General features: G+C 42.7%; 1 protein-coding gene across 3 annotated transcripts in view; it reads right to left on the reverse strand.

Annotated features, from left to right (window-relative positions):
• The window catches only part of CAPN13 (calpain 13), an 81,195-nt gene that overhangs the window by 1,709 nt on the left and 53,012 nt on the right, over positions 1-26,474 (reverse strand). For 2 of the 3 annotated variants that reach the window (XM_083604521.1, XM_083604522.1), the window contains 10 exons: positions 22,174-22,337; positions 20,925-20,961; positions 18,723-18,779; positions 16,956-17,018; positions 15,122-15,179; positions 14,310-14,383; positions 10,901-10,969; positions 9,632-9,710; positions 6,895-7,011; positions 2,617-2,672 (listed from right to left, as the gene is read on the reverse strand). In XM_083604521.1, the coding sequence (XP_083460647.1) occupies positions 2,617-2,672; positions 6,895-7,011; positions 9,632-9,710; positions 10,901-10,969; positions 14,310-14,383; positions 15,122-15,179; positions 16,956-17,018; positions 18,723-18,779; positions 20,925-20,961; positions 22,174-22,337 (774 nt within the window). Of the gene's footprint in view, positions 1-2,616; positions 2,673-6,894; positions 7,012-9,631; positions 9,711-10,900; positions 10,970-11,932; positions 12,892-14,218; positions 14,384-15,121; positions 15,180-16,955; positions 17,019-18,722; positions 18,780-20,924; positions 20,962-22,173; positions 22,338-26,474 lie in introns of those variants that run through there. The other variant, XR_014545731.1, reaches the window with a different exon arrangement.

Raw genomic sequence — 26,474 nt, forward strand, 5'->3', positions numbered from 1 at the left:
GAGAGTGTTTTCTCTGGCAAGCAGAAATGTGCATGTTCTGGTGAAACCATCTTCTTAGTGCTACATTACATTTCACCAATGGTGTGGCTGTGACCTTACTCTTGTTTAAGTCCCATTGAAAAGCATCCATTCTCAATGTTTCAGTCTTATGAGTATTGCTATTATAGGGCCATGAAACTCAGACTCTGTATACAGTTGCTCTGGATGCTCGTTTTGTTGCATTAAAAAAATTCAATGAAAATTAAAATGTGTTTTTTTTTAAAAAAAATGACTAGTCCCATGGACTGCAAGAAGATAAAACTGATCCATTCTTAAGGAAATCAGCCCTGGGTGCTCACTGGAAGGACAGATCGTGAAGCTGAGGCTCCAATACTTTGGCCACCTCATGGGAAGAGAAGACTCCCTGGAAAAGACCCTGATGCTGAGAAAGATGGAGGGCACTAGGAGAAGGGGACGACAGAGGACGAGATGGTTGGATAGTGTTCTCGAAGCTACCAGCATGAGTTTGACCAAACTGCGGGAGGCAGTGGAAGACAGGAGTGCCTGGCATGCTCTGGTCCATGGGGTCACGAAGAGTCGGACACAACTAAACGACTAAACAACAACAATTTTGTGATTGAGGGGAACCAAAGTGCTTCTTAACACCCTTGAGGTTAATTGCAGGAAATAAATCTCTGCCAAGGTTAAGAGGGCATTTAGGGCCAACGTGAAACTCTGCAGGTATACAGCACGTACCAAACATTACATGTGAAGCAGGTAGTTGCACACAGGAACCCATTTTCCCAAGTAACAGCCCAACTGTAGTTCAGTAAATGGTGCATTTCTTAAGTAATGAAAGTAGATTGAATCAGGTGGCATAGAGACTGCTGAGCCAGCGCCCAACGTTAGTTCAATAGCCTGTGACTTTCCTGAGGCTGTCATTGAAACCTTAATGATGCACATTTTCCCCTCCTTGCCACGCTTGAGATGGTTTTCCTCCACACTCAAAATAGTCACGTCTAGCACTGTAATCACATGCACTTGTGGATTGGACCGGCTGCTACAGGGGAGACTAGAAGTTGCCTGTACCAGGTCAGTGAGCCTAAATATATATTACAGTAATGGCAATGTGATTAGCAATTGTATTGTGAGTTTTTGAAACACAAAATAAATAAAAGGCATGGGTGCTGAGGAGGAGAGCTTTAACGTAAAACAAACAAATGAACAAAATGAAATTAACAGACTTAAATAAGCTTAATAATCAGACTATGCATACACAAATAATAGTATCTGTGCTGCCCATAAATGTGTTAATACAATTTTATTATATAAAAATGGAGCTGAACCTTATAGTAAAAAAGATGGGAAGAAACAAAAACCCAGAATATAAGAGCTTTGTAATGCAATAACTAAAACAGATAAGTCTGTAAACAAAACCTATGTCAAAATAATATTTCCACACCATATAAAGAACCATAGAATAATCTGGATCTAAATAAACAGTGTGTGATTTATGATTCTTCAGCGCTATTCTTTAGACAGCTAAAATGTCAGTAGAGGGTGTTCTAAATGGATTAATACATCTATTTAAGTCTGTTGGACGTGACCTTTTCAGTTTTATTTTGCTGTTTAATGAGCCAGACCTTCTTTCTGATTGTTAAGGTGAGGTTTAAGCCTCCCCTCCCCAGCTGTGAGAGCAGGGCAGTGCTGAGGTTGGAGTTGTGTGGATATTCTGGTAGAGCCAATCCAGTGCTTCTGTTGGTGCATCCACTCAACCTCAACTCGTTTCCACCCTGACCCATTCTAGCCCCCTCCAGGAAAGTCACAGTGGCTGGCGTTGGAAGGTAAACTCTGCCCCACCACACTGGCCACCGCTAGCCAAAGATTTGGGGGCTTTTGTTTGTTTAATGACAGTGAATTGCATTGACATGTCTTTGTAGAACATCTTGGGTGGCTTGTAAGATGTAACATTCACACTGAAAATGCAATTTTCTCCCTCAATGCTGAATTCACCAGATATGGTGATTTTTTATTTATTTTAAATCTTTCTACCTCTACTTCTTCTTCTTTTATTATTTTATTATTTGTACCCAGCCCATCTGGCTGGGTTTCCCCAGCCACTCTGGGTGGCTTCCAACAGAGATTAAAAATACATTAAATCTCTCTCATTTGTTCCTTAAAGTATAAACGTACAGAGATATCTAGAGGTATTACTGGAGATACTTTGGAGTGAGAATTCCACTCCTGAGTAACCTCATCAAAGCATCATGTTCTGCATTTGAAAAACCTCAATTCTGAAGTATTAAGTACCGAAGAGAGAATAAAAATCTGTTGCTAAGCCCCCTTTTGCCTTCATTTAATGGACTTGCTGATATGAATAGTTCTTTCTAAATTGGCAAATCCTGAAATGTGAATCCATACCTCCAGACACAATGAAATATGCATTCAAAATCTGCTATGAATGCCTATTCCAGTTTAGGTTTTGTGTTTTGTGCTCTCTTTTTTTCCTCTCCCCCTTTTTTTAATAAACCTGTTTCAATCTCATTTGAGAGGGAAAGGCATTTGGTTTCCAAGGATGAAAACAAGCTACTACAAACAATAACGGAAAAGAGGAAAATGGAATTAAGCACCACTTGCCTGATCTTCAGTGAAATAGATTCCTCTCCCATCTGCAGATAAATTGTGAAATGCCTCTAGAGAGAACAAAACAAAGCTTTAACTTGCAAGAAAATAGAATAGTTTGTAAAACTATAGGGGGGAAAGTGGTGGCTTCTAGCACATATAAAACCACAATAAAACATTTTAAAAACTTCCCTATCTAGGGCTGCCTTCAGATGTCATCTAAAGGTTGTATAATTACTTATCTCCTTGGCTATGCGGTTGCATAACTCCATACCCTCCAACATTTCTCCGATGAAAACAGGGATGTCCTAAGGAAAAGCGGGACATTCCGGGATCAAATCAGAAACTGGGACGGCTTCTGTAAAACCGGGACTGTCTCTGGAAAATAGGGACACTTGGAGAGTCTGTTATTGTGGGAGCCTTTTCTTCAGCTACACCATATGGTACATGTGCTTATTTTGCTTAATGGTTAATCCAGCCCTGTCTCTCTCAGACATTCTTTCTCTCTTTCTCATTTAGGTGGGCCCGCTGTGCTGTGGAGGCTCCCGTCATGCCTGCGTCCACCATCTGTCTCTTCAGGTACTTGCTTTTTGTGGGGAGAGGGGGAGCGGCTGGCTGTAGGGCCCTGGAGTTGGGCCCTGGACTCCGACCCTAATGGAGCCACAGGTGTGTTCAAGCACCACCGAAATGAACAGAAACTGCCTAAGAGGACAGCTGTTTCTCAGAGACATTGGCCAAGTTCATGCATGATGCTAAATCATAGTTTAGTGGCAAATGAGTCTTGGCAAGCCATGAAAGCATAAGAAGAACCTACTGAATTGCACATCTAGTCCAGCATTTTGCTCCTGCAGTGGCAGCCAGAAGCCCATGCGAAGCCTACAATCAGGACCCAGAGTGCACCAGCACTCTCACTACCCAGAACTGGGATTCATACCCAGCTTGTGTGTGTCCCCTCCCCCTTTCTCAAGTTCACCCACGAGGAGGAGAATGGAAACATTCACCTGGTTTTTTTTTTTAAAAAAGCAGAGTTTGCTGTTATGTCCAAACCAGGATGTGTCATTAGTTTAAATTATGGCTTATTGAAGAAAGCTAGGATCCGAAACCATGCCTTGATTTTGATTTCGTTTCAATAAATCATCGTTTAAACCGATGTCTGAACTGGGCCACTGTGTCAATGGAGATAGACAAATGCGCATGTTGTGCAAAGTACCCAGTATCTCAACAAAACAAAACAAAGCACTGCTGTGTATGAATGCCACATGCTCTCTTTGCTAGCGTTTTGTGTAAAGTAATGTCCACTTATGCGTGCTGCAGAAATAAATTCTGCTTGTAACATCCTTTGTGAGAAAGGGGGTGGGGGTGTAGAAAAAGGAGCAGCTGGCCTTGTTTGTGGCTTTCTACTAGTCACAGTGAGCTAGAAGGCGATACGGAAGATGGACTCAAAAAGGGATATTCAGCCGTTGCAGTAATATAGTAAGCATCCTTTTCCTGCCTCTAGCTAAACTGCAGGCTTAGGAGACCTAGTATTCTCAGAGTAAAACGGTACATTAATGTTATGGTCTTAACTGCGATTTAATCTCCACCTCCATTTTACAGCAAGTTATAAAGGGGGAGATGCTTTTGATTTAGGTGTTATTACTGTGGATTTCCAGGGAACATGAGTAATGGTCTAACGAGCCTCTTAATTTATTTATTTAACTATCTGTCATCAATTCGTATTATCGATGTGCTGCCCTTTATTTCCATTTATCAGTAATCATCTCCTGAGTAAATCCCACTGGCAGCGCTTTCAAGTGTTTGAAGAAATGCATAATATGTTTTTAAACTTTCAGTAAAATAAAAATAGAAAGATTATCGGTGGATTTCCCCCAACCCCCCACAGGTTCTTATTCTTGGAATTGTGATTTCTCTTCCAATAACTTTTAAAGAAGTAATAATAATAATAATAATAATAATAATAATAATAATAATAATAATTTATTATTTATACCCAGCCCATCTGGCTGGGTTTCCCCAGCCACTCTGGGCGGCTTCCAACGAAACACTAAAATACAATAACCTATTAAACATTAAAAGCTTCCCTAAACTGGGCTGCTTTTAGATGTCTTCTAAAAGTGTGGTAGTTATTTTTCTCTTTGACATCTGGTGGGAGGGTGTTCCACAGGGCGGGTGCCACTACCGAGAAGGCCCTCTGCCTGGTTCCCTGTAACTTGGCTTCTCGCAGTGAAGGAACCGCCAGAAGGCCCTCGGCGCTGGACCTCAGTGTCCGGGCAGAACGATGGAGGTGGAGACGCTCCTTCAGGTATACTGGGCCGAGGCCATTTCAGGCTTTAAAGGTCAGCACCAACACTTTGAATTGTTATGTTTTATTCCTCCACTGACAATGCAAGATGCTTTTATCAAACGTGTATAATTTAAGTTGGGATTGTATTAAATTTTAGCATCTATCTTGGAAATGTACTGTGTCCTGGCAGGGAAGGGGAAATCTTCCAGGGTGAGAGGCTGAGGGAAGAGGCAAATGTTCCCAGGTGAGAGATGAGAGGGTGCATCTTTCTCAGTATGGGATAAAAGTTAGGCTATATCTGTGAGAGAGGACCCTGTACTCTTCTAGCGCTTTTCTTCTTTTCTACTGTTTTTTGCTTAGATTCGGGGGGTTTTAATCGCAATGTGAAAAGTTTTAATAAAACTTTTTAAAAGAAAATGAGAAAATGAAAGTGTCCTGCAGTTTGATTTCTTATTTTTAAATGTTTCTGCCAATAAAGCTTGGAGATTTTTCTCATTGGATTTCCAGAGGTATCTGGTAAGATCCAGTCAATGGCAAAGATCACTCACACAGCTTGAGCATTCACTTTGCTCCTGCATGTTCCCTTTCCAGAGAGACAAGCCACTTTCCAGACAGTGGCTTGTTTCTTTAGCAATATGAAAATTGTCCATGTGAGTTTCCCTAGGCACCTTCCAACCTCATGCTTCAGACTAAGAGAACCTTTTAATATAGGTCTTCGTGCAGCTTTCATATGTCTTCATGTCACCATCTCCCCTTATTTTGCCTCTTTACTGGAAGAGTCCACTTTTGAAGAAAGGAAAGTTTTGTGTTTGGTAATTGCAAACCAGCTAAGAAGCTCCAGGTATATAAGAAGGCATACATGATACTTCCTTTATTTGAAATTGTTGGCATATGACAGATGCACGTTTCAGATGTGCATTCAAGTGACAGCCATAAAGCATTTGTGCTGTGTCCCTTTGAACTGGATGTGCAATCAAATGCACATCTCATCAACATCCTTACACAAATGTCACACTTAACAAATTGTTTATGCATGCCTAGACCTGGGTCAAAGCTAGAAAACAAATGTGTGAAGTTCAGTGTCTGCATTGGATGTTTCCATCCTTGGGTTTATTCCTACTTTATATATAAAGTAAAGTAAAATAAAATAAAATAAAATAAAATAATAGAAATAGCTGATTTGAAGTCAGACATTCAGGTGCTTTGCCTATCTATTGCAGGCAGGCAAACCAACAAACCATGAGGCAGTTCCTCAAAACACACACACATTCACACAAATAATAAGAGCTTATACTTCACAACATGTTTTAGGGAATGGAGTTGGATTGGATGGAGTATTCAACTGCTTGAATTATGCTCTATTTTACAACAATAATATTTTGTGTCATTGCTCTGTTTAAATCTAAAGGTAAAGGTAAAGGTACCCCTGCCCATACGGGCCAGTCGTCTCCGACTCTAGGGTTGCGTGCTCATCTCGCTCTAGAGGCCGTGAGCCGGCGCTGTCCGAAGACACTTCCGGGTCACGTGGCCAGCGTGACGAAGCTGCAGCTGGCGAGCCAGCACCAGCGCAGCACATGGAAACGCCGTTTACCTTCCCGCTATAAAGCAGTACCTATTTATCTACTTGCACTTTGAAGTGCTTTCGAACTGCTAGGTGGGCAGGAGCTGGGACCGAACGACAGGAGCTTGCCCCGCCGCGGGGATTCGAACCGCTGACCATACAATTGGCAAGTCCTAGGCACTGAGGTTTTACCCACAGCGCCACCCGCGTCCTGTTTAAATCTACATTCCAATTATTGTTGGACTCCACCTGCCCTCAGCCCCAGGCAGCATGACTGATGGTCAGAGATTGTGGAAGCCTATAGGCCAAAGTGCATTTTCTGATTCTCAGAACATTCAGTCAGTGAGTCACTTCTCTAACAATGGATGCCAAACTACTGCATCAATACCTTAAAACGTATTAGCAACTAAGGAAATGTTTTTACGAACATCCGTTGTGTGTAACTTACTTGCCATGGTCTTAAGACGAACCATGCAGCACACAAAATCAGGAAAGTTTATCCTCATCAAGGAGTCACCATATCGCACGGTCATCAGCTGGAGGGTTGTGTCATTGATGAACAGACCTGCAAACAGCAACAGGAGTAGGCAAAGGAAGAGATTACAATATATTTAAAAAGGAAACATTGTCCAGTAATGTTAACCAATGGAGTGTTGTCGACTTCCTCAAACATTCCAATCAGGGCCACTTCCTTTATATATATATATAAGAAAAAGGTTTATAAAACAGCCCAGAATCTGGAAAGAGCATTGTGTGGGTGAACAAGAGTCACAGCTTTACAGCACACTTGCAGGAATGTCTTCTCTGCCTCACTGATTTCCAGGTAACCAGGAATAGGATGCAGCCTTAGGCAACTCAAACACTAAACTCATGGCAAGGGGCAGTCAGGTGGGTCCCTGGCTGAAGGAACAGGACCTTAGGAGGGCTCACAATGGCAACAGGAATCCCTGGGGTGCTAAACTGCTGAGGAGTATTTTCTCTCCTGTCTGCTTAGAAGGCAAAGGGGAAGAGAGAGAAGTGAATGACATAATCCTGGGCCCGGAAACAAATGTTTGCAATTCATTTGACTTCGGCATATCAGTAATTAGATGCAGGATTTATAGGGTTGAAGGAACCTCTTCAAAGGAACCTAGAATCTACTGGCTTGTAAAGTACAGGAAGAAGCAGCACATCTTAAAGAGGGCTATGCTTTCCCCTGAATTTTGCTCTTGGGGCAAAAGAAGCTGACTTTGCCATATTTATATTCATACTACTTACAAAGACACACATGCCTCCCTTTCTTCTGTTCAGTGCCTGTACTGTTTGCTGTTTGCCTTCAAGGACTGCACAGCATGCAATTTTCCTCCCTGTGTTACACTTTATTGCCTTTATTATCACCATACCTTCCTCGCACCTTCCTTTATGCGGCACATTAGTGATAAATTCCAGATAGCGGCATTGAGAGCATCTTCCCCCACTCCAATTGCGCACCAGGAATCATAATAGTCTCTAGAGGCCACCTAACTCCCCCTCTCCTCTCCTCACCTCTCCTTTCTCCTTCTGAGAAATCTCACTTAAGTTTGCGTCTGTCATTTGATCACACTTTCTTTTTCACTCCCCACCCAGGGGAGGGGAAAAAGAATTAACATGTTAAGGGCATAATGCAGCTTAAGCAGCTATCTAAAAATCTAAATGCTCGTCACTAAGCCAGTGTTATTGGATCGTAGCTTCCTCTGTGCAGTGTGATGGATTGCATATATCAAGGTTACCAGATTTTTCCCCCAATGAATCTGGGGGCACTTTAATTAATTAATTAATTAATTACAGTGGTACCTTGGGTTACATACGCTTCAGGTTACATACGCTTCAGGTTACAGACTCCGCTAACCCAGAAATAGTACCTCGGGTTAAGAACTTTGCTTCAGGATGAGAACAGAAATCGTGCTCCAGCGGCGCAGCGGCAGCAGGAGGCCCCATTAGCTAAAGTGGTGCTTCAGGTTAAGGACAGTTTCAGGTTAAGAACGGACCTCCAGAACGAATTAAGCACTTAACCCGAGGTACCACTGTACTATGTTCAGGACATTGATGCTGCAGTGATGGAGGTGGCAGAAGGGTGGCCGCCGCCTTGACTTCAACCGCCACATTTCCCCTTCCTCCGAGGCTTTTATCTCCTTTCTCTATGAGCCTGGGCAACCCCTGAGTTATTGGTTCTTCGGTAGTGGTGGTGGTGAAGTGGTGTGCGGGTCAGGCATGGAAGGCGGAGAAGGAGGGCCGAGAGCAGCGGCGGTGGTGAGGCTCGGGCAGCGCGATGCCTCCCTTCCTATCGCAGCAGCCCCAATCCCATTCCTACTTGCGTGCAAGCAGGAGGGGGCAGGGATCCCTCAGCTTGGAAGGGAGGCTTCCTGTTGCCTAACTGAGAGATCCCTGCCCCCTTCTGCTTGCACGCAAGCTCTGATAGGCAGCGTGAAGCCTCCCTTCACAGCTTAGTTGCTGGGGTCAGGGAAGGTGGAGGCAGCCCGGAAGCTGCATCTTAGAGCCCCTGCACCACCATCATTTGGGGACTTCCAAGCAGCTCCTGAAGCCAGCCAGAGCCAACTGCTCTGGGCTGCTGAGACTGCCACTGCTGCATTTCCCGGGGACATTAGATGAAATCTGGGGACATTCCGGGGATGGAATTTGTCCGGGGACTTATTTGCAAATCCAGGGACTGTCCCCAGGAAACGGGGACATCTGGTAACCCTGTCATATATAAATCTACCCACCAAAGGACTCTGCTGCAAAACATCAGGAACTGGGGAAGCTAAGGGTTAAGGTTGGAGGCTTGGTTGCAATTCCAGGATTGTTCAGCAGATGTCATTGCGAACTCAATGGATTCTGACTTCATGAAAGAAACAATCTTCAACATTCTGCAGAAGGCGCCAGAATTGGAATTCGTGATAGTAAGCCTATCTTCCCCACTCTTGTCTCTTCCAGGGCTTGTGACCAGGGTTTGTTTGCTATTTTTTAAAAAATAAATAAATGAACTACACCTGTCACGGCAACCTGACACACACCCAATTTAGTAGGTGAAACTTTTTCCATTCCAATCTCCACATCAGGGGAAAAGCTTCATGTTTCTGTTTCAGAAACGTTTCCACAAAGATGTATCAGATTTCAAAACTTAAATTGGCCTTAACTGAAAATACATTCAGAATTTGTCAGCATACCTTCTTGCTCTGTTACTCTTCTCAAATTGGAAATATATAGGAATCCAGAATTATTTTCATCTTCTCTTTCAAAAATGTCCTGGAAAATATTTAAATCCAAGGTAATATTTTAGGACATGGCTAGCATATCGATTCAGTCACTGCCATATGAATGATCATAGCTAGGGATGAAATTTTCTGAAAATCTTGATGTTGAGCTTATACACATAGGGTGTCCCCCCCCCAATTCCCATCTCATTTCTTAATCCTTATCAGATATGAGTTTCTGCCTGCCCCTCTTCAGTTAAAGCTTGAGAAAGTCTCACATATTATATCCATTATTACACAAAATATCTTATGTATAATATTACACATGTATGCATTATACATTTCCCAGTAGTGATGTACAGAAGTGAGAGCTGGACCATAAAGAAGGCTGATCGCCAAAGAATTGATGCTTTTTAATTATGGTGCTGGAGGAGACTCCTGAGAGTCCCATGGACTGCAAGAAGATCAAACCTCTCCATTCTTAAGGAAATCAGCCCTGAGTGCACATTGGAAGGACAGATCGTGACGCTGAGGCTCCAATACTTTGGCCACCTCATGAGAAGAGAAGACTCCCTGGAAAAGACCCTGATGCTGGAAAAGATGGAGGGCACAAGGAGAAGGGGACGACAGAGAATGAGATGGTTGGACAGTGTTCTCGAAGCTACCAGCGTGAGTTTGACTAAACTGCGGGAGGCAGTGGAAGACAGAAGTGCCTGGTATGCTCTGGTCCATGGGGTCACGAAGAGTCGGACACAACTAAACAACTAAACAACAACAATGCATTATACACAGATTCTATATGCATATACAAAGTTCACAAGAGTAACCAGCACATAAACCGATACATACAAAATGCTCATATATACTAATATAAAACTATGTTGCACAAATATAGTACAACATGGACCTTGGCTCTTTTATAAATATGTGTTGTTGTTTTATAATATAATTTTGTATATTACACATAGTGATTTGGGCATAAGTGAAGCTCAGTACCAGAGGCAACTCAGTTGTATGTAAAGTTTGATAAGGTCAGAACTACAAAAATTGTTTATAAATCCATTTAGAACAGCGTGGCACAGTGCAGTGAGGGTTTCACGTTATTATAGGGTGAAAACCTCTCTTCTCGGGAAAATGAGATCATTAACTATTTAAAAAGTACAAAAAGGAAGAAAACAGGAAAAGGCCAAAGAAAGAACAGGGAAGCAGCTGAGAGTTTGGATTCACACAGTTCAGTCATACCTTATACTTATAGAGATTTCGCCAAAGCTTTTCAAACTCTTGCAGTGTGAGTCTTCCATTATTACTGGCCTGTAGATGTGGTCAAGTTTTAAATACATTTTGATTGTGTTGCATGTTAACAGATCAACTTGTGCACTGGCTGGTGGCCCAGAGTGGGGAAACGACCAAAACATTAGTATCTATGATTTGGCTCTCTAAGCTTTACGTTTTGCCTGGCTTGAGCAGAAATATGGTGCTGTAGTGCACTTTCGGAATCGTACCAAATCAGATGACAGGCGGGGGGGGGGGATGGCATATTTGATGGTTTCCCAGACAGTCATACCTTGGGTTACAGACACTTCAGGTTGTGTGTTTTCGAGATACAGACACGCCGAAACCCAGATGTACCAGAAAGGGTTACTTCTGGGTTTCGGTGCTCACGCATGCGCAGAAGCACTGAATCGCGCTTTACGCATGGACAGAAGTGCCGAATCACAATCTAAACAAAAAAAAAAATTTCCTTCCAGTAGCACCTTAAAGACCAACTAAGTTAGTTCTTGGTATGAGCTTTCGTGTGCATGCACACTTCTTCAGATACACTTCTTCAGATACACTTCTTCAGATACACTTCAGAATCGCAATCTGTGTGTGTGCAGACACGGCGTTGCAGGTTTCGGAAACTGTGGGTTGCGAACGTGCCTCCCGCACAAATCACGTTTGCAACCCGAGCGTCCACTGTATTAAAAAAGGAGAAATCCTCCCTGCACACTGACATAGGACACATCAGGAAAGGCAGTATTAGAACCTGTCTGACATGCTCAATTTGCTGAGAAATGTCACAAGTACATCTTTACTAAAATCCATTAAATTACAAAAACAAAAAAGACTAAGAAACTACAGTCCCACTTCTTCCGATGTATAAAGTGCTATCTTGAGCTATAGGTATATACCCTAATGTTTTGTTTCCCGGGTGTAAAAACTGAGGTTAGAAGGAAAACAAATGCAGAAAAGTACAGTGGTACCTCGGTTTACAAACTTAATCCATTCCTGAAGTCCCTTCTTAAACCAAAACCGTTCTTAAACCAAGACGCGCTTTCCCTAATGAGACCTCTCGCCACCGGTGCCCTTCCACCGTTTGGATTCTGTTCTTAGACCGAGGGACACTACTTCTGGTTTTGCCGAATTCGTAAAACGACTCATTTGTAAACAGAAGTACCACTGTTCTTAAACCGAGGTACCACCGTATCTAAATTTTGTGGTAGTTCACAAAACAGTTTTTGATGACACAGGTATCCTGGCACTGGTAAGCCAATTCACATATATGATTCATTGTAATTCACGTTATGATTTCATTTGAAGTTTGAGGTTCCTTTGCTTCAGAATGGCCACTTTAAAGTCACTTAAAAAATATTGTAGAAGGCTTTGTTCCCCGATTTGCTTTGGAATATTGTCATTTCTGAAGTCTGATGGTGTCAATTCTTTTGTCTATTATTTTGCACAGAGACTATTCTGGATTCACCTTTTGCAATCCCCCAAATCATGTATACTCCCCTATAACTCAGGATAAAACTTCATGTAACTGATGAGGTGGAATGTGTTCCACAAAAGCTTATACCAGATTACGTTTGTTAGTCTTTAAGGTGCCACAAGATTCTGTATTGTTTTTGCTGACAAAATCTAGCACAAGCAATTTTTTTAAAAAAAAGTTGCTACAATAAATTTTGTTTCCTGAATGTGAAACACCTGCTTTGCTTAGGCAATAAATACATTCATTTCCTATGGTTGAATCTCCTTCTAAATTTTAACAATAACAGGAACATATATTTAGCTTGTATCTCCATATATATTTCACACTCCACTAAAAAATGTGTATGATCTTCCACTGCTAATTAAATACATAAACAGACCTTAGCATTCCAAGTCTGGTCTATCAGGGGAGACAGATTCAAACAAGTTGGTTTAAAGGCAATCTTTAGTTCTCTATGCATCAAGTGTTCAAAATATTAAGGGATCTGGACATGAAAGATAGTGGAATATTAAAAATGATTTACAGAAATAAATAATTGTCGCAATTACTTTGGAACAGAACATCTTTCAAACACTGCAATAATGCCCTTTGGGCCTTGTCATAGCCCAAGAGATAGAAATGGGAAACTGAAAACCACAAATTTAGAACCACAAAAAGAGCACGATCCGTTGATTATTTGGATTTCTCTCTCCCCAAACCGCTCTCAGGTGCCACAAAAAAGACTTCCATCATTGTCTAGGGATGGAGGAGAAATTTGGTTCTGTTTGTATCTTAATGCAAAAGTATATAATTAGCACATCTCAAAACAATATGTGAATTGAATTTTGCCCTTCCTTTGGAATGCACATCTGTCTGAATTTTGCAATGCAGTTCTCCAACCGAAAAATGAATACAAAAATACATATACAAAATTGCAATATATTAGGCAAATATGGGGAAAATGTGCTTATTAGAAGAAATGCACACCAAAAGTATGATGAATTCCTCACTGCACTCAGAAATCTAGCACATCAGGAAAAGACTGGGCTAGATTCTGTCTGGCATGTTTGCTTTCCATTTGCAGGTTGTTGCTTTTTTTTAACAAGGGAGAATGTTCAGGCATGCAAGTTCCCTTCTTCTGATTCATACGTAGAAATGCAACAGTCTGGAAAGGGCTGTCGTACCTGATATTTGAACTGGTACTTTGGCTGTGAGAGCCCACACTAGATTAACAATGTGCTTCATTGCATACTCCTCGCCCCAAAAGGAAATAGGCAGCTATGGTGACCAGTTCTAATAGGCAACTTATTCAAAGTCAGGCAAATGTAAAAGAGAAACACGCTTCACAGTTTTTTGTTTGGTTTTTCAGGGGATGGTTGTGGTGGTATTGACAATCTGGTGAACTATAGCTATTATTCATCCTGAGTTACCTGCGCCATCTATTTAGATAGTTCACGCAGCGATTTTACTGTTAACAAGACAACATTGGAAATGTAGAACAAAAGGGATCTTTGGCGTGAGCATAAATTCTATCACATTTGCCTTCCCCTTCTCCTAGACATCGGAACAAGTCTGGGCATGAAATGTAGTCAGATAGTTAGGCTTTTCTACGCAACATAAAGTCTTCTTGGATGGAACATTGGACTGTATCTAGGTCCTGATAGGACGTGATTTACAGAAGTAGGCAACATTTCAGGTGTTTCAGAAGAGAGTTTTTTGATTTTGTCATTCCTACCTGACATTTAATCAAAAAGGGGACCTTAGAGGGAAGAGTTTGGCCACTTATAGATTCCCTGCATATGCAGTGGGCAGATCTCATGGCAAATATTTACTTGCGGGGCTCCTGCAGTGGGAAGCACAGCCATAACTCAAAGCAGGGAAGGGCAGCGTAAGGAAGGTTTATTGCATTTGTTGAAAAGATACATCCATCAGAGCTAAAAGGCTCCTGCACGAATCGAAGCTGAATCCATCTCCGCTTCCCCGACTGGCCATTAGATCTATAAACGGATAAATCAGAAAGCAACAGGGACAAAGAATAAGGAGGTTAGGGGAGGAGGCAGGCATGAAACCGTCCACTTGTAACCCGAGGAATTTGGAGTCAAAGTGCCACTACTGCATGCTGTTTCACACATCACATTTTGCAAAATATACCAGAGGGGCAATTGGAAAAGGACTAGGCCTTGGAGTGTTTAAGGTTGATTTAAACTCTGTTGCAGCATTCGAGGAACTTCAGTAATAGTTGCAAGGAATATATAAGAATTAAGAAAAAGTTTAATTATGATAAAAGTGTGTATTGGCAATAAGTAATATGAAATTGAAATATGGGATAGACGGGAGATTGGGTCTTTAGTGTTAAGACCAATTTATGTTTTATCGTTTGTTAAGAAAATTATGTGTCTATGGTTATTCCTGTGTGTAAAAAAGAAAAAGAAAAGGTTGATTGAAGAACAAGTGTGTTTGGACTACTGCCTCTCCAAAGGCCTCCTTCTCCCTCCAAACGGAGAATGTTTGCAAGTTATCCTACACTATGCACATTCGACACCACAGTTTTTAACCCAATTACAAACTAATGCCTGAATGCGACGATTTGAATGCGACTTCAAAATATGCACATTCACATTCCCGCACATTCAAAGTATGTCCCTCTTTGTGTGTGTTTTAGCAACTGTTCAGGATACAAGACAGAAGAAAAAAGAACTTGAAGAAATTAGTTGGCTACCAGCAATGAACTTTACCTTTCTGGACTATTTCATTCAGAATTCCTTGCAGCTGTGAGGCATCCAAGTAGGAGGCCTAATAAAGAACATATGAGAAAGGCTTACAAATGCTACAAAAGTTGTATATTTTTTTAAAACAACAACAACAAACTGTTTCTTCATAGATTTAGAACTGAGAGGTTTTTCTGGGCAACCTGACCTTTCCTTGGTAGTGATTCTCCATTCCCAAGGCTGCTGAGCACTTATATTACTTCTACCAAAATTGGCTTGATTCTGCTTCAATTTTTATTCTTAGATAATTCCCAGCAGCTTCTGAGATTTGGGGAGTGGGGTGGAGGTGGGAAGTATTCTTATTATTTATTTCATTTATGAATAACTTCCCAGGAGACATCCCATGAAAGCAAGTTAGAACAACCTATTTAAAACAGTTGCATTTATAAAAAACAATTTTAAACAACAGCACACACACAAACTGGATTCAAATCCAAGACAGATACCAAATATTTTCAATGTTTTAGGTTTGTTGAAAGAGAAATGGCAAGAGATAAGGCACTTGCCTGTCTGATATACAACAGGAAGTAGTTCCAATGGGTTGGGTTGCCAGCACACCAAGGGCCTGATTCCACTATTGTGTAGGATGGTCTCTGCAGGATGTACTCCCTTGCAGAATGTAGGGAACGAAGCAATCTTTTAGGTGTCCTAACCCCAAGCTGTATAGGGCTTTGTACACCAATACCAGCAACTTGAACCTAGCCCAGTAACTAATGGGATACCAGTGAAATTCTTTTCAGAAGTGCCGTAATACAATGGCAATGTACCAGCCCAAAGAGAACAATTGAGCTGTCACATTTTGCACTAGCTGCAGGCAGCTTCTGGGATTGTGGAGATCAAGATGTTCATTGGACTACAACTCCCATTTGCCTATTGCCTATTTATCTTGTGGACCGCCCTGAGATCTTCTGACAAAGGACGGTATAGAAATCTAATAAATAATACAAAGTAAATAATATTGGCCATACTGGGACACTGAGAGATCAATACAAGCTATGAGAGGCTGCAGGTTCTCCATCCCTGTTCTAAGAAAATATAATGCTTTGCACTGTTCTTTTGGTATCCACAGATGAGATTGCATGGAGTTGTGCCTTTGCAACGCTGCCATAACACCATGGCGTAAAAAGAGCTGAGAATCTGGCCTATTGCCCCTGCAGCTTGGAGTTGCTTGACTCATGAACCATGGAGAAACTTCCTTCGTTGCCCTCGCTGCTCCCCGGAGACAAACCTTGCACATTATTCGCAGCAGGCAGTGTCATTTTCACCTTTTATGCATTGATATAACTATTAGCTGTGAGAGGTCTATTGTGCAGAGGCTTTTGGCAGCAAATTTTTCTCTTGACTAAGTCAAGGAGTCCTTTATAACAGTTTATTAAGCCATTAAGAGCATCTCCTGTGAACACATGCAGCTCAGCTCAGAAAGAATGGGAATCAATTACCCAAACATTGACTGATGTCTGCTTTCCAAACGCAGCAAGTGCAAACTGGAAGTAATTCTGATCACAGTAAAATATGATATACATACCCACATATATTTGTAGCCAAGGGTTACTGCTAATTGCTTGTTTAAGGAACACCTTTCTCCCCTCAAGCAATCAGCCCTCAGCCATCTATTATGTTTTAGCCGGGTTCCTTGCCCTATTTGTTACAGCAGCTGGCAAATCAATAGAGTTTTGAGAAACCCACCTGAGATCTGCATTTGCTAAAGCTGAATAAAGAGCAAGACGGGAGACTTTTATTTCCCAATTCTACATGCCATGTTGATGCAGACAAAAAAAAATTTCTTCCCCATTCAACGTACCTGATTAGCATATCTTAGGAAGATGTTTTCATAGGAGTTGTCTTGATTCCACTTGGGCACAACCTGGATCAAAGGGAAGTATGTGCGTACAAAATCAGTCACAAAAATCAGTCGGCATGAGACAGCATCTTATTTTTATTCAAATGACCCACAGATGTTTCAGGCAATTTAGAGTTAGCAACATTTGCACAAAAGGAGATTCAGTCACCTCCTCAAAAGTACGAAAGCGGGAAGAAATGTGATACAACAGAACTCTGTCCTCAGATTGTCAGTTATCCCTCCTTAATTATCTGAATTCACTAAATCCCCCCCCCCCCGCTGTGACCCCATGTTAATTCTGGCAAATGTAAACTACATCTCTCCTATATCTAAATTCAGATTAACCACAAATAATTTGGATGTGCAAGCTCTGGGGTGGGCAGAGGACAGAGAAGGTTGCTCTGTAATATTAATCAGGCAGGGAGCAGAGGAAGAGAAATTGGTGTTATTTTATGAAGGTTTTGCGCAACAGCAAGGCTTCAGAAACGAAAGCCCCAAGGATGACTACAATTGGCAGTCTTTCACTGGCAGAATGTGCCAGGTTTATGGAGCAAAACAAAAGACGAAATGAGACAAAAAGGATAAGATTGGGAACTATCAAAGCTGGGAGACTTAGGGAAGAATGCTTTCCACTGGCTGAGGGGCTGTAGGGTTTCATGGAAGCCCTGCCATGCCCGTGGAGCACGAGACATGCTGTTACCGCACACACACACACACACACACACACAAAAGACAACACCTCACTGGCATATTGACTCAGCACAGTTTTGGGCATTATATGGGTGGTACAGGGGAGGGGCATACTTATGCTATATCCTGTGCCCCTTCAAGGCCATGCCCCCATCGACAGTGGAACACTCCTGCTTCCCAGCCTGTGCCAGCCTTCACCAATCTAGTATCTTTCAGACATTTTGGACCACAACTCCCTTTGGCCATACTGGATAAGGCTGATGGGAATTGTAGTCCAAAGCATCTGCAGGGCACCACAATGGCAAAGCCAGCAAGCCACTGGAGGCTGCTGCCGCCAATGTGTTTTTTGGTTCCCCTTGCTGCATGCCCTGGTTCTGGGTTGCTGGGCAGAAGAGTCTTTCCCGTTCCTCGAGTTGTCCTGAACCATCATCCTGGAAGGACTGTGTGTTCTCTGCAGCCATCCTGCCAAGCAGTTGTGTGGGTGCCATGTTGTGTAGGTTCCCCTTCCTCCCCATTGTGCTCATAAAAAGGGAGTGTAAGGGGCTTTGAAGCCAGGCCGTGGGGATAGCTGAGGACGTCTGGTTGTTGTTGTTGTTTAGTCGTTTAGTCGTGTCCGACTCTTCGTGACCCCATGGACCAGAGCACGCCAGGCACTCCTATCTTCCACTGCCTCCCGCAGTCTGGTGGTGGTTTGTTGCAATTTGGGGGGCTTGGTGGAGTGGGACATTTTGGTGTCATCTCCCTACAAAAAGATGCCCAGATGGAGCCAGTTGTTTGATGCAGTATAGGGTAGTTTCCTTTGCTTCACCTAAATTAGATTAATCATCCAGTAAATAAGTTAATTGGCATGTTGAGAACATGAGTTGAGTGGACTCACTGAGAGTTCAGCACATTGTGAACCAGACATGTGATTGCTTAGTAGCCATGTTTGTGACTGTCTCTCCACATGCCCAGTTCACAACACCCTCCCCTGTATTTGTTGTGGCACATTTCTTCCCCTCTTTAGACGCTTTAGATTACAATTTTATACCCACTGACCTGGCGGTAAGTTCCAGCTTCCTTATTGGGACCTAATTCTGAGTACATAGGACTGCGCTGTAAAAGGAATTTAAATATTTTTATCTTAAACAGCCCGTCATAGAGATCTGCAGAACAGCACATTCAACTAAGAATTAGTACGGCGAGAACCTGAAAACAGTTTAAGTGATCATCCTTTGAGGGTCATTTTGCTTTGCTTCAAGACAGATAAGGGAGCTGTAAGGCAATGAGAACAATTTTGGTGGTATGGTTCCCCGAGGTGCCCTCAATAGCTAAATTATAGGCATGACGTACCCAAAGTTAAGCACACAAGACCCTGTGATTTCAACTGAAGGAATTTCAGCATGTTTCTCCCACTGAAATCAAAGGGACTTAAAGGCCATGTTCAGAGGATCATGTATTGACATATTAAATACTTCAGAATTTAAAGAATTGTGGCCATGACTTAATATTCTGGCTTGTTCCAAAGCTGTTAACCATTGTTCTATGGTTCCATGGTTTGGATGAAATGGGACACTACATTTAACTGAAGACTTCTTGGTTTGCATGAAGGAAAGAGGTGAAGGGGCTGCATGCACACTCAAAAGGCTCACTTATACCCCAACTCTCTAAGCCAAGATATGATTGTCCAAACACAGCCATCATATCCTTGTCTTTTGCTACATTCTGCTCTTTGGAAGAGTCTTGCTCCACTTCTAGTGCGAATTCTCCCTGTAAAGCAGTTTAAACCGCTAACAAATCACAGTTTGAACTTTCTTCTGTTAGTCCTATTGGGTGCTGCTTTGCTTTGTGGAACATGCTGGCAAAGCAGAACCCTGCAGACAGAAGAACAGAACTCTATTTATTATTACATTTATGTCCTACCTTCCCTTCAGGACCAGATGCACAGCCTGGGAGTCATTTTGGACTCACAGCTGCCCATGGAGGTGCAGGTCAATTCTGTGTCCAGGGCAGCTGTCTGTCAGCTCCATCTGGTACGCAGGCTGAGACTCTACCTGCTCGCAGACTGTCTCACCAGAGTGGAACATACTCTGGTTATCTCCTGCTTGGACTACTGCAATGTGCTCTACATGGGGCTACCTTTGAAGACCTTCATTGGCTCCCAGTATGTTTCTGAGCACAATTCGAAGTGTTGGTGCTAACCTTTAAAGCCCTAAATGGCCTTGGCCCTGTATACCTGAAGAAGAGTCTCCACCCGATCATTCAGTCTGGACACAGGTCCAGCTCCAAGGACCTTCTGGTGGTTCCCTCACTGCGAGAAGTGAGGTTACAGGGAACCAGGCAGAAGGCCTTCTCGGTAGTGGCGCCTGCCCTGTGGAACGCTCTCCCTTCAGATGTGAAGGAAATAAACAACTACAGTGGTACCTCGGGTTAAGAACTTAATTCGTTCTGGAGGTCTGTTCTTAACCTGAAACTGTTCTTAACCTGAAGCACCACTTTAGCTAATGGGGCCTCCTGCTGCCACTGCACCGCCGCTGCATGATTTCTGTTCTCATCCTGAAGCAAAGTTCTTAACCTGAGGTAATATTTCTGGGTTAGCGGACTCTGTAACCTGAAGCGTATGTAACCTGAAGCGTATGTAACCCGAGGTACCATTGTACCTGACTTTTAAAAAACATCTGAAGACAGCCATGTTTAGGGAAATTTTTAATGTTTGATGTTTTATTGTGTTTTAATATTCTGTTGGGAGCAGCCCAGAGTGGCTGGGGAGGCCCAGTCAGATGGGTTGAGCATAAGTAATAAACTATTATTATTATTATTATTATTATTATTATTATTATTATTATTATTATTATAGCTCAAGGTGGTGTTCATACCTCTCTCCCTCCTGCTTTATCCTCACAACAGCCCTGAGAGGTAGGCCAGGCTAAGAGATGGTGACAGGCCCCAGGTCACCCCGTGAGCTTCATGGCTGAGTGGCGATTTGAACCCTGGTCTCCCAAGGCTGAAGCAAACCCTGCACAGGCTACCTGCCTCTCCTTCACCCCTGCCAGCTGACTGCCCTACCTTTTGACTGCCCTGGTGAGGTCTAAATGGGCCAACCCAAGGCAGGTTGATCTAGGGCAGTTTTGAACTGAACTATCCAAACTGGGCCAGATTGAGTCAATTCAGTTCTGGATCCAGCTTCCAATAAGTAGAAGGCACACAGCGTATGTCACTGCTTCACATTTAAAGGCAACACCACTTTCTACACCTACATACCTCTGTTACCACTGGACTCAGCTCAGCATTTGGTGCCCTAATAAACAAAAGGAAGAAGAAAAAGAGAGGACTGCATTAGGATAGAACAAGATGTCTGTGTTGCTAGTTAAACACTGAATACTGAATTCAGGTTCCCTGGCAGGCCTGCAGCAGAGATACTTTTTTCTATGGGAAAAGAAGGCTGGAGTAGTCTGGAAATTGTATTGTATGGTGCACACTTAACTTACCATGCCAGAATGCAACACAGGTAGACCTACAAATTAAACCCATGATTACTGTATATACTCAAGTATAAGCTGACTTTTTCAGCACATTTTTTAGGCTGAAAAAGCCCCCCCTTGGCTTATACTTCAGTGAGGGTCCTTTAGGGCTGCTTCTTCCTCCTCCTCCTCTGCCTTTGTCGCTGTCGGCGGCAGCAGAAGAGGAATGAGCAGCCCAAATGCATCTCTTTCAGGATGCTTGTTCTTCCTCTGCCGCTGCCAACACCACCAGGTTTGTGGTGTGGTGAACTGGCTTATACTCGTCAATAAGGTTTCCCAGTTTTTTGTGGTAAAATTAGGTGCTTCGGCTTATATTTGGGTTGGCTTATACTCAAGTATATACGGTATTTCACCAAGGGCATTCTTTTTCAGATAAAGGATATGCAGAGGACCAGTGAGGGGGTAGATCTAAGAGAGGCTCCTTCTTCCCAGCCATCTGGTGGCTCAAAATCACACACACACACACACACAGAGAGAGAGAGAGAGAGAGAGAGAGAGAGAGAGAGATGCTTTTCTCCCCTAGAGCGTAAAGATTCAGTGTGCGTATATATTTTCTCTTGGAAATAAAGCAGTTGGGATGGGTGGGTTTGGGGCAGACAAATGGCTGGGGTGGAAAGTGTTAAAACAACCAGCTCTCTTCCAACAGTCTTTTGCTCAGTCTGAAGCTACTGTTACATTCTTGGGTCACAATCCACAACCTAGTGGAGAGGATTCAGAGAGAGAGAGCTGGGGAGCTATCATCTCCCACTCCTGGGGGAGATCTGGTCTTGCCCTACTCCTATGGCTCAGAGCACCCTTCACCACCCCCATAAAAAATAAGACAAGAGTCCTTTTAAACAATAGATACTGTTAATGAGCTCAGTTTCGGGAACATATCTGCATGCATGGTGAAAGTGATCACCCGTAAGCTGGGGAATGAAATAGAAGTAAACATTGGTAAAGAGACACTGGCTCATTACGAGAACAGGCCTGAATGCCTGTCTACATACCTGTAGTTGTTTTGATTCTTTAGAAAGATTCGTATAATGAATTCTGACTCTTGGCCTCCTTGTGATATTTCTGGAATAATGGTGTAGGTCCCAGGTCTCAACTGAAATATCCTAGTGACATCTCGTTGTTTTATGAATCCCTTGTTGTAAACGGTGGTTCTGTCCTGAGAAGCAATATAACGTGAGAAGAAATGAGCAGGAATTCTGAAGTAACTATTACAGAATGCCATCCTCTAATTTTTAAAATACATTATGCAGGTCAATCAAGGGTAGAAATGAGTTGGAGAAGGGATAACAATTTGCTGTTAGACAGAAGAACAAACTGCCTCAGAAAGCGGAAGATTTTAAATGGAGTTTGGATGGCCTCTTATCAAAGATATTGAAGCAGAGAGGATTTCCTGCATTGGCACAGAGCTACACTAGATGACGTTGAAGGTACATTTCAGCTCTGTTTTTCTAATCTTCTGCAAGATCAGAGGCACCTAACTTAGTTGTTCTTCATCCAAAGGTAAACAGCAGGAGTGCTGGTGAACTGAATTCATGGTCCCATAGGGAAAACACTCAACTGGGGATGGATGATTCAGTATGGATTTCTCTCAGTTTCTCACTTTTCCAGTTTAAATTCAGTTGGCCACATTTCAATATCCCTTTGTGTACTTGGTTGTTGTTTTTTAAGTCCTCAGAAATGTACCATAATTTTGATGGGCATTCCTCCTGAAATTCACAATTCCGCAAGCCATTTTTCCTAATTTTGGTTTGTTATTTCACAATGCATACTTTCCCCTAATATGCGTATTTTTGTACTTGTTGGAGAGGGGATTGGGGTGGTGAATTGCACTGCAAAATTCAGGCAAGCGTGGATTTCAAAGGATGGCTACGTTTTTAGGTGTGCATTGCTTTTGGAAGTGTGAATTAGGTAGATTTGCATTAACATGAGAAGCAACCTGAATTCTTCTTCCATTGCTGAACTCAGGAAATCTTTGGTGAACCTCCATATATGGAACCCACACAAACACAGATTCCATGACCATATGCTTGCTACAGCTCTGGCACAGACTATGAACCTGATATCCATTCTCATTAGAAAATGTCGTATCCTGTCACATTTGTTGCTGTTCCAATATTTTCATCAAGCTGGAGCAATAAATAAAATGCAACAGCTATTATTGTGATGACACATAAAGACAGCATAATAAAAACCCTTACTAAACATATTCTTACAAATACACTGGAGTGTATAAATCCCATTTAGAGTGGTTTCACAGTGTGGCACAATAATTTATGAGCCATGCCTTTGGAAAGGGTGGGGGAGAATATAAACTGCTGTCTTGCAAAGAGAAAGCGGGGGGAGCCTTTTTTTTTTTTTAGGGGAGCATGGCAGGCATTTGGACTTCGAGGCACGATGGATTAAAACTTCAGCAAACCTAAATGAAGACACTTCTTTTGGACCTAATGGAGTCATTTATATTTAAGAATTTCTTTTGTCATTGAGACATTCAGAGTGCCTTTATAATGATGTTTATAACAAAGTTTTCAACCAATCGTCCCATGTCTTTTGTAACACAGGCTGAAGAATCATTGCTACAAACAGAAAATCTTTTCTCCAAGTCCCCTGCACTGAGCAACTGACAGTACATGCATCACCACACCTTTGTACTTCCCCCACTAACCAAATCTGCCATGTCTTAGATCTTTTAGACAATTGGAAAGATCAAGATCTTTGTCTAGGATGAAATGTGAAATAATTATTCATTGGACACAGTGTCCAATGTCATCCATTGTGTTATTGTCATCCATAACATCGTGGAGAAAGGCGATCTTTACAGCAACCACATCATGCCATTAGTTAGGGACTAATCCAGAATGCAGCAGCTAGACTGGTGACTAGGAGTGGCCTCCAGGACCATATAACACTGGTCCTGACAGATCTGCATTGGATCCCAGTACGTTTCCGAGTACAATTGAAAGTGTTGGTGCTGACCTTTAAATTCCTAAATGGTCTCAGTCCTGTACACCTGAAGGAGCATCTCCACCCCCATCGTTCAGCCCTGACACTGAGATCCAGCGCTGAGCGCCTTCTGGCGGTTCCCTCCTTGCAAGAAATGAGGTTACAGGGAACCAGACAGAGGGCCTTCTCGGTAGTGGCACCCGCCCTGTGGAACGCCCTCCCATCAGATGTCAAGGAAATAAGCAGCTACCCTATTTTTAAAAGACATCTGAAGGCAGCCCTATTTGGGGAAGTTTTTAATATTTAATGCTGTATTGTTTTTAACACTCAATTGGGAGCTGCCCAGAGTGGCTAGGTATGGGCGGGGTATAAATAATAAATTATTATTATTATTATTATTATTATTATTATTATTATTACCACTCCTTCCAGCCCAGTTCATAGAATCATAGAGTTGGAAGAGACCACAAGGGCCATCGAGTCCAACCCCCTGCCAAGCAGGAAACACCATCAGAGCACTCCTGACATATGGTTGTCAAGCCTCTGCTTAAAGACCTCCAAAGAAGGAGACTCCACCACACTCCTTGGCAGCAAATTCCACTGTCGAACAGCTCTTACTGTCAGGAAGTTCTTCCTAATGTTTAGGTGGAATCTTCTTTCTTGTAGTTTGGATCCATTGCTCCGTGTCCGCTTCTCTGGAGCAGCAGAAAACAACCTTTCTCCCTCCTCTATGTGACATCCTTTTATATATTTGAACATGGCTATCATATCACCCCTTAACCTCCTCTTCTCCAGGCTAAACATGCCCAGCTCCCTTAGCCGTTCCTCATAAGGCATCGTTTCCAGGCCTTTGACCATTTTGGTTGCCCTCCTCTGGACATGTTCCAGTTTGTCAGTGTCCTTCTTGAACTGTGGTGCCCGAACTGGACACAGTACTCCAGGTGAGGTCTGACCAGAGCAGAATACAGTGGCACTATTACTTCCCTTGATCTAGATGCTATACGCCTATTGATGCAGCCCAGAATTGCATTGGCTTTTTTAGCTGCCGCGTCACACTGTTGGCTCATGTCAAGTTTGTGGTCAACCAAGACTCCTAGATCCTTTTCACATGTACTGCTCTCAAGCCAGGTGTCACCCATCTTGTATTTGTGCCTCTCATTCTTAAAGGAGTCTTATTCTCACATATACTGGCCATTCTGCTACCAAAAACATTGTATGCATTATGTACAAGAAGGGGTGGAGAAAGCTTTTCAGCACAAGGGATGCAACCTCTTGCGGGAAATCTTCTGGGAGCCACAGACAAGGGCTAGGCCAGATGATAAGAGGGCAGAGCAATGGATGCAAGTCTTACCTTCTTGCAGGGAGTTATATTCCAGCCATGCAAGAAGGTCAGAGGTTTCTACTCACAGACATGCCACACACCTCTCCATTCTCCTTCCAGGCAAGCAAGAGGCATCAGACAGGGACACAAAAGTGCTTAAAGAGGGCAGGTGGCCTGAGGAGAATCCTACTGGACAGAAAGGGCTGGTGAAGGACCATCTGAAGGACAGCCTCTCCCCATATAAACCGGAGGGTAGCAACATGAGAACAGACCTTCTCTATAGTGGCTTCCTTTTAAATGTGTCTGTGGGAAGGGAGGGGTATTGTTTTGCTGTTTCCCCCTGTCCACCCACATTGATTCTAGCCAGATTGGGCACATCAACCGGGTCATGTGTTCTCATAACATAGCACTTGCCTCTTTGGTAAGAGTGAACTCTAAGGCAGCAGGGGCTCTTACTATGGTTCGGGGGGAGAAACTAAATCTACGGTAAAATGCTCCTGAGACCCCCAGACATGGAACATTTACAAGAATGCTATTAGCACTAAATATCCTTCTCGGGGATAGTCCAGTTAAAATCTAATTAAAACCCCACATTTTTAATCTGTGCTTAATGAATAAGTTAACGAAATTGATTACTCAATTAATTATTTTAGTGCTAATTATACCTCTCTTGGATCAGATAACATTTCCTGTTTACTCTGTGCTGGTTCTTGCTGTTTCCTCCCCATGACTAGCATCAAGCAGACGTGTTTAATATACAAACCTAAAAAATTATAGGCGGCTGTGCTAACACCTCACCTAAGGATTATAGAATTGTAGAGTTGGAAGGTACCCCAAGGGTCATCTAGTCCAACCCCTGGCAATGCAGGAATTCTCAACTAAAGCCTCCAAGACAGATGGACAAGGACTTTTGCGCAGAGATCTTAAGCTACCTCTTGGGTTCTTGAACTCATTTCTGTGTGCTGGAGACTCTCCTCAACCTTTCTTGTCCAAGCCCCTCTTCTTATGGCAGAGGATACTTCCAAGGTCTCC

The sequence above is a fragment of the Podarcis filfolensis genome, assembly GCF_964270895.1.
Source record: "Podarcis filfolensis genome assembly, chromosome: 3".
In the NCBI taxonomy this organism is placed as follows: domain Eukaryota; kingdom Metazoa; phylum Chordata; class Lepidosauria; order Squamata; family Lacertidae; genus Podarcis; species Podarcis filfolensis.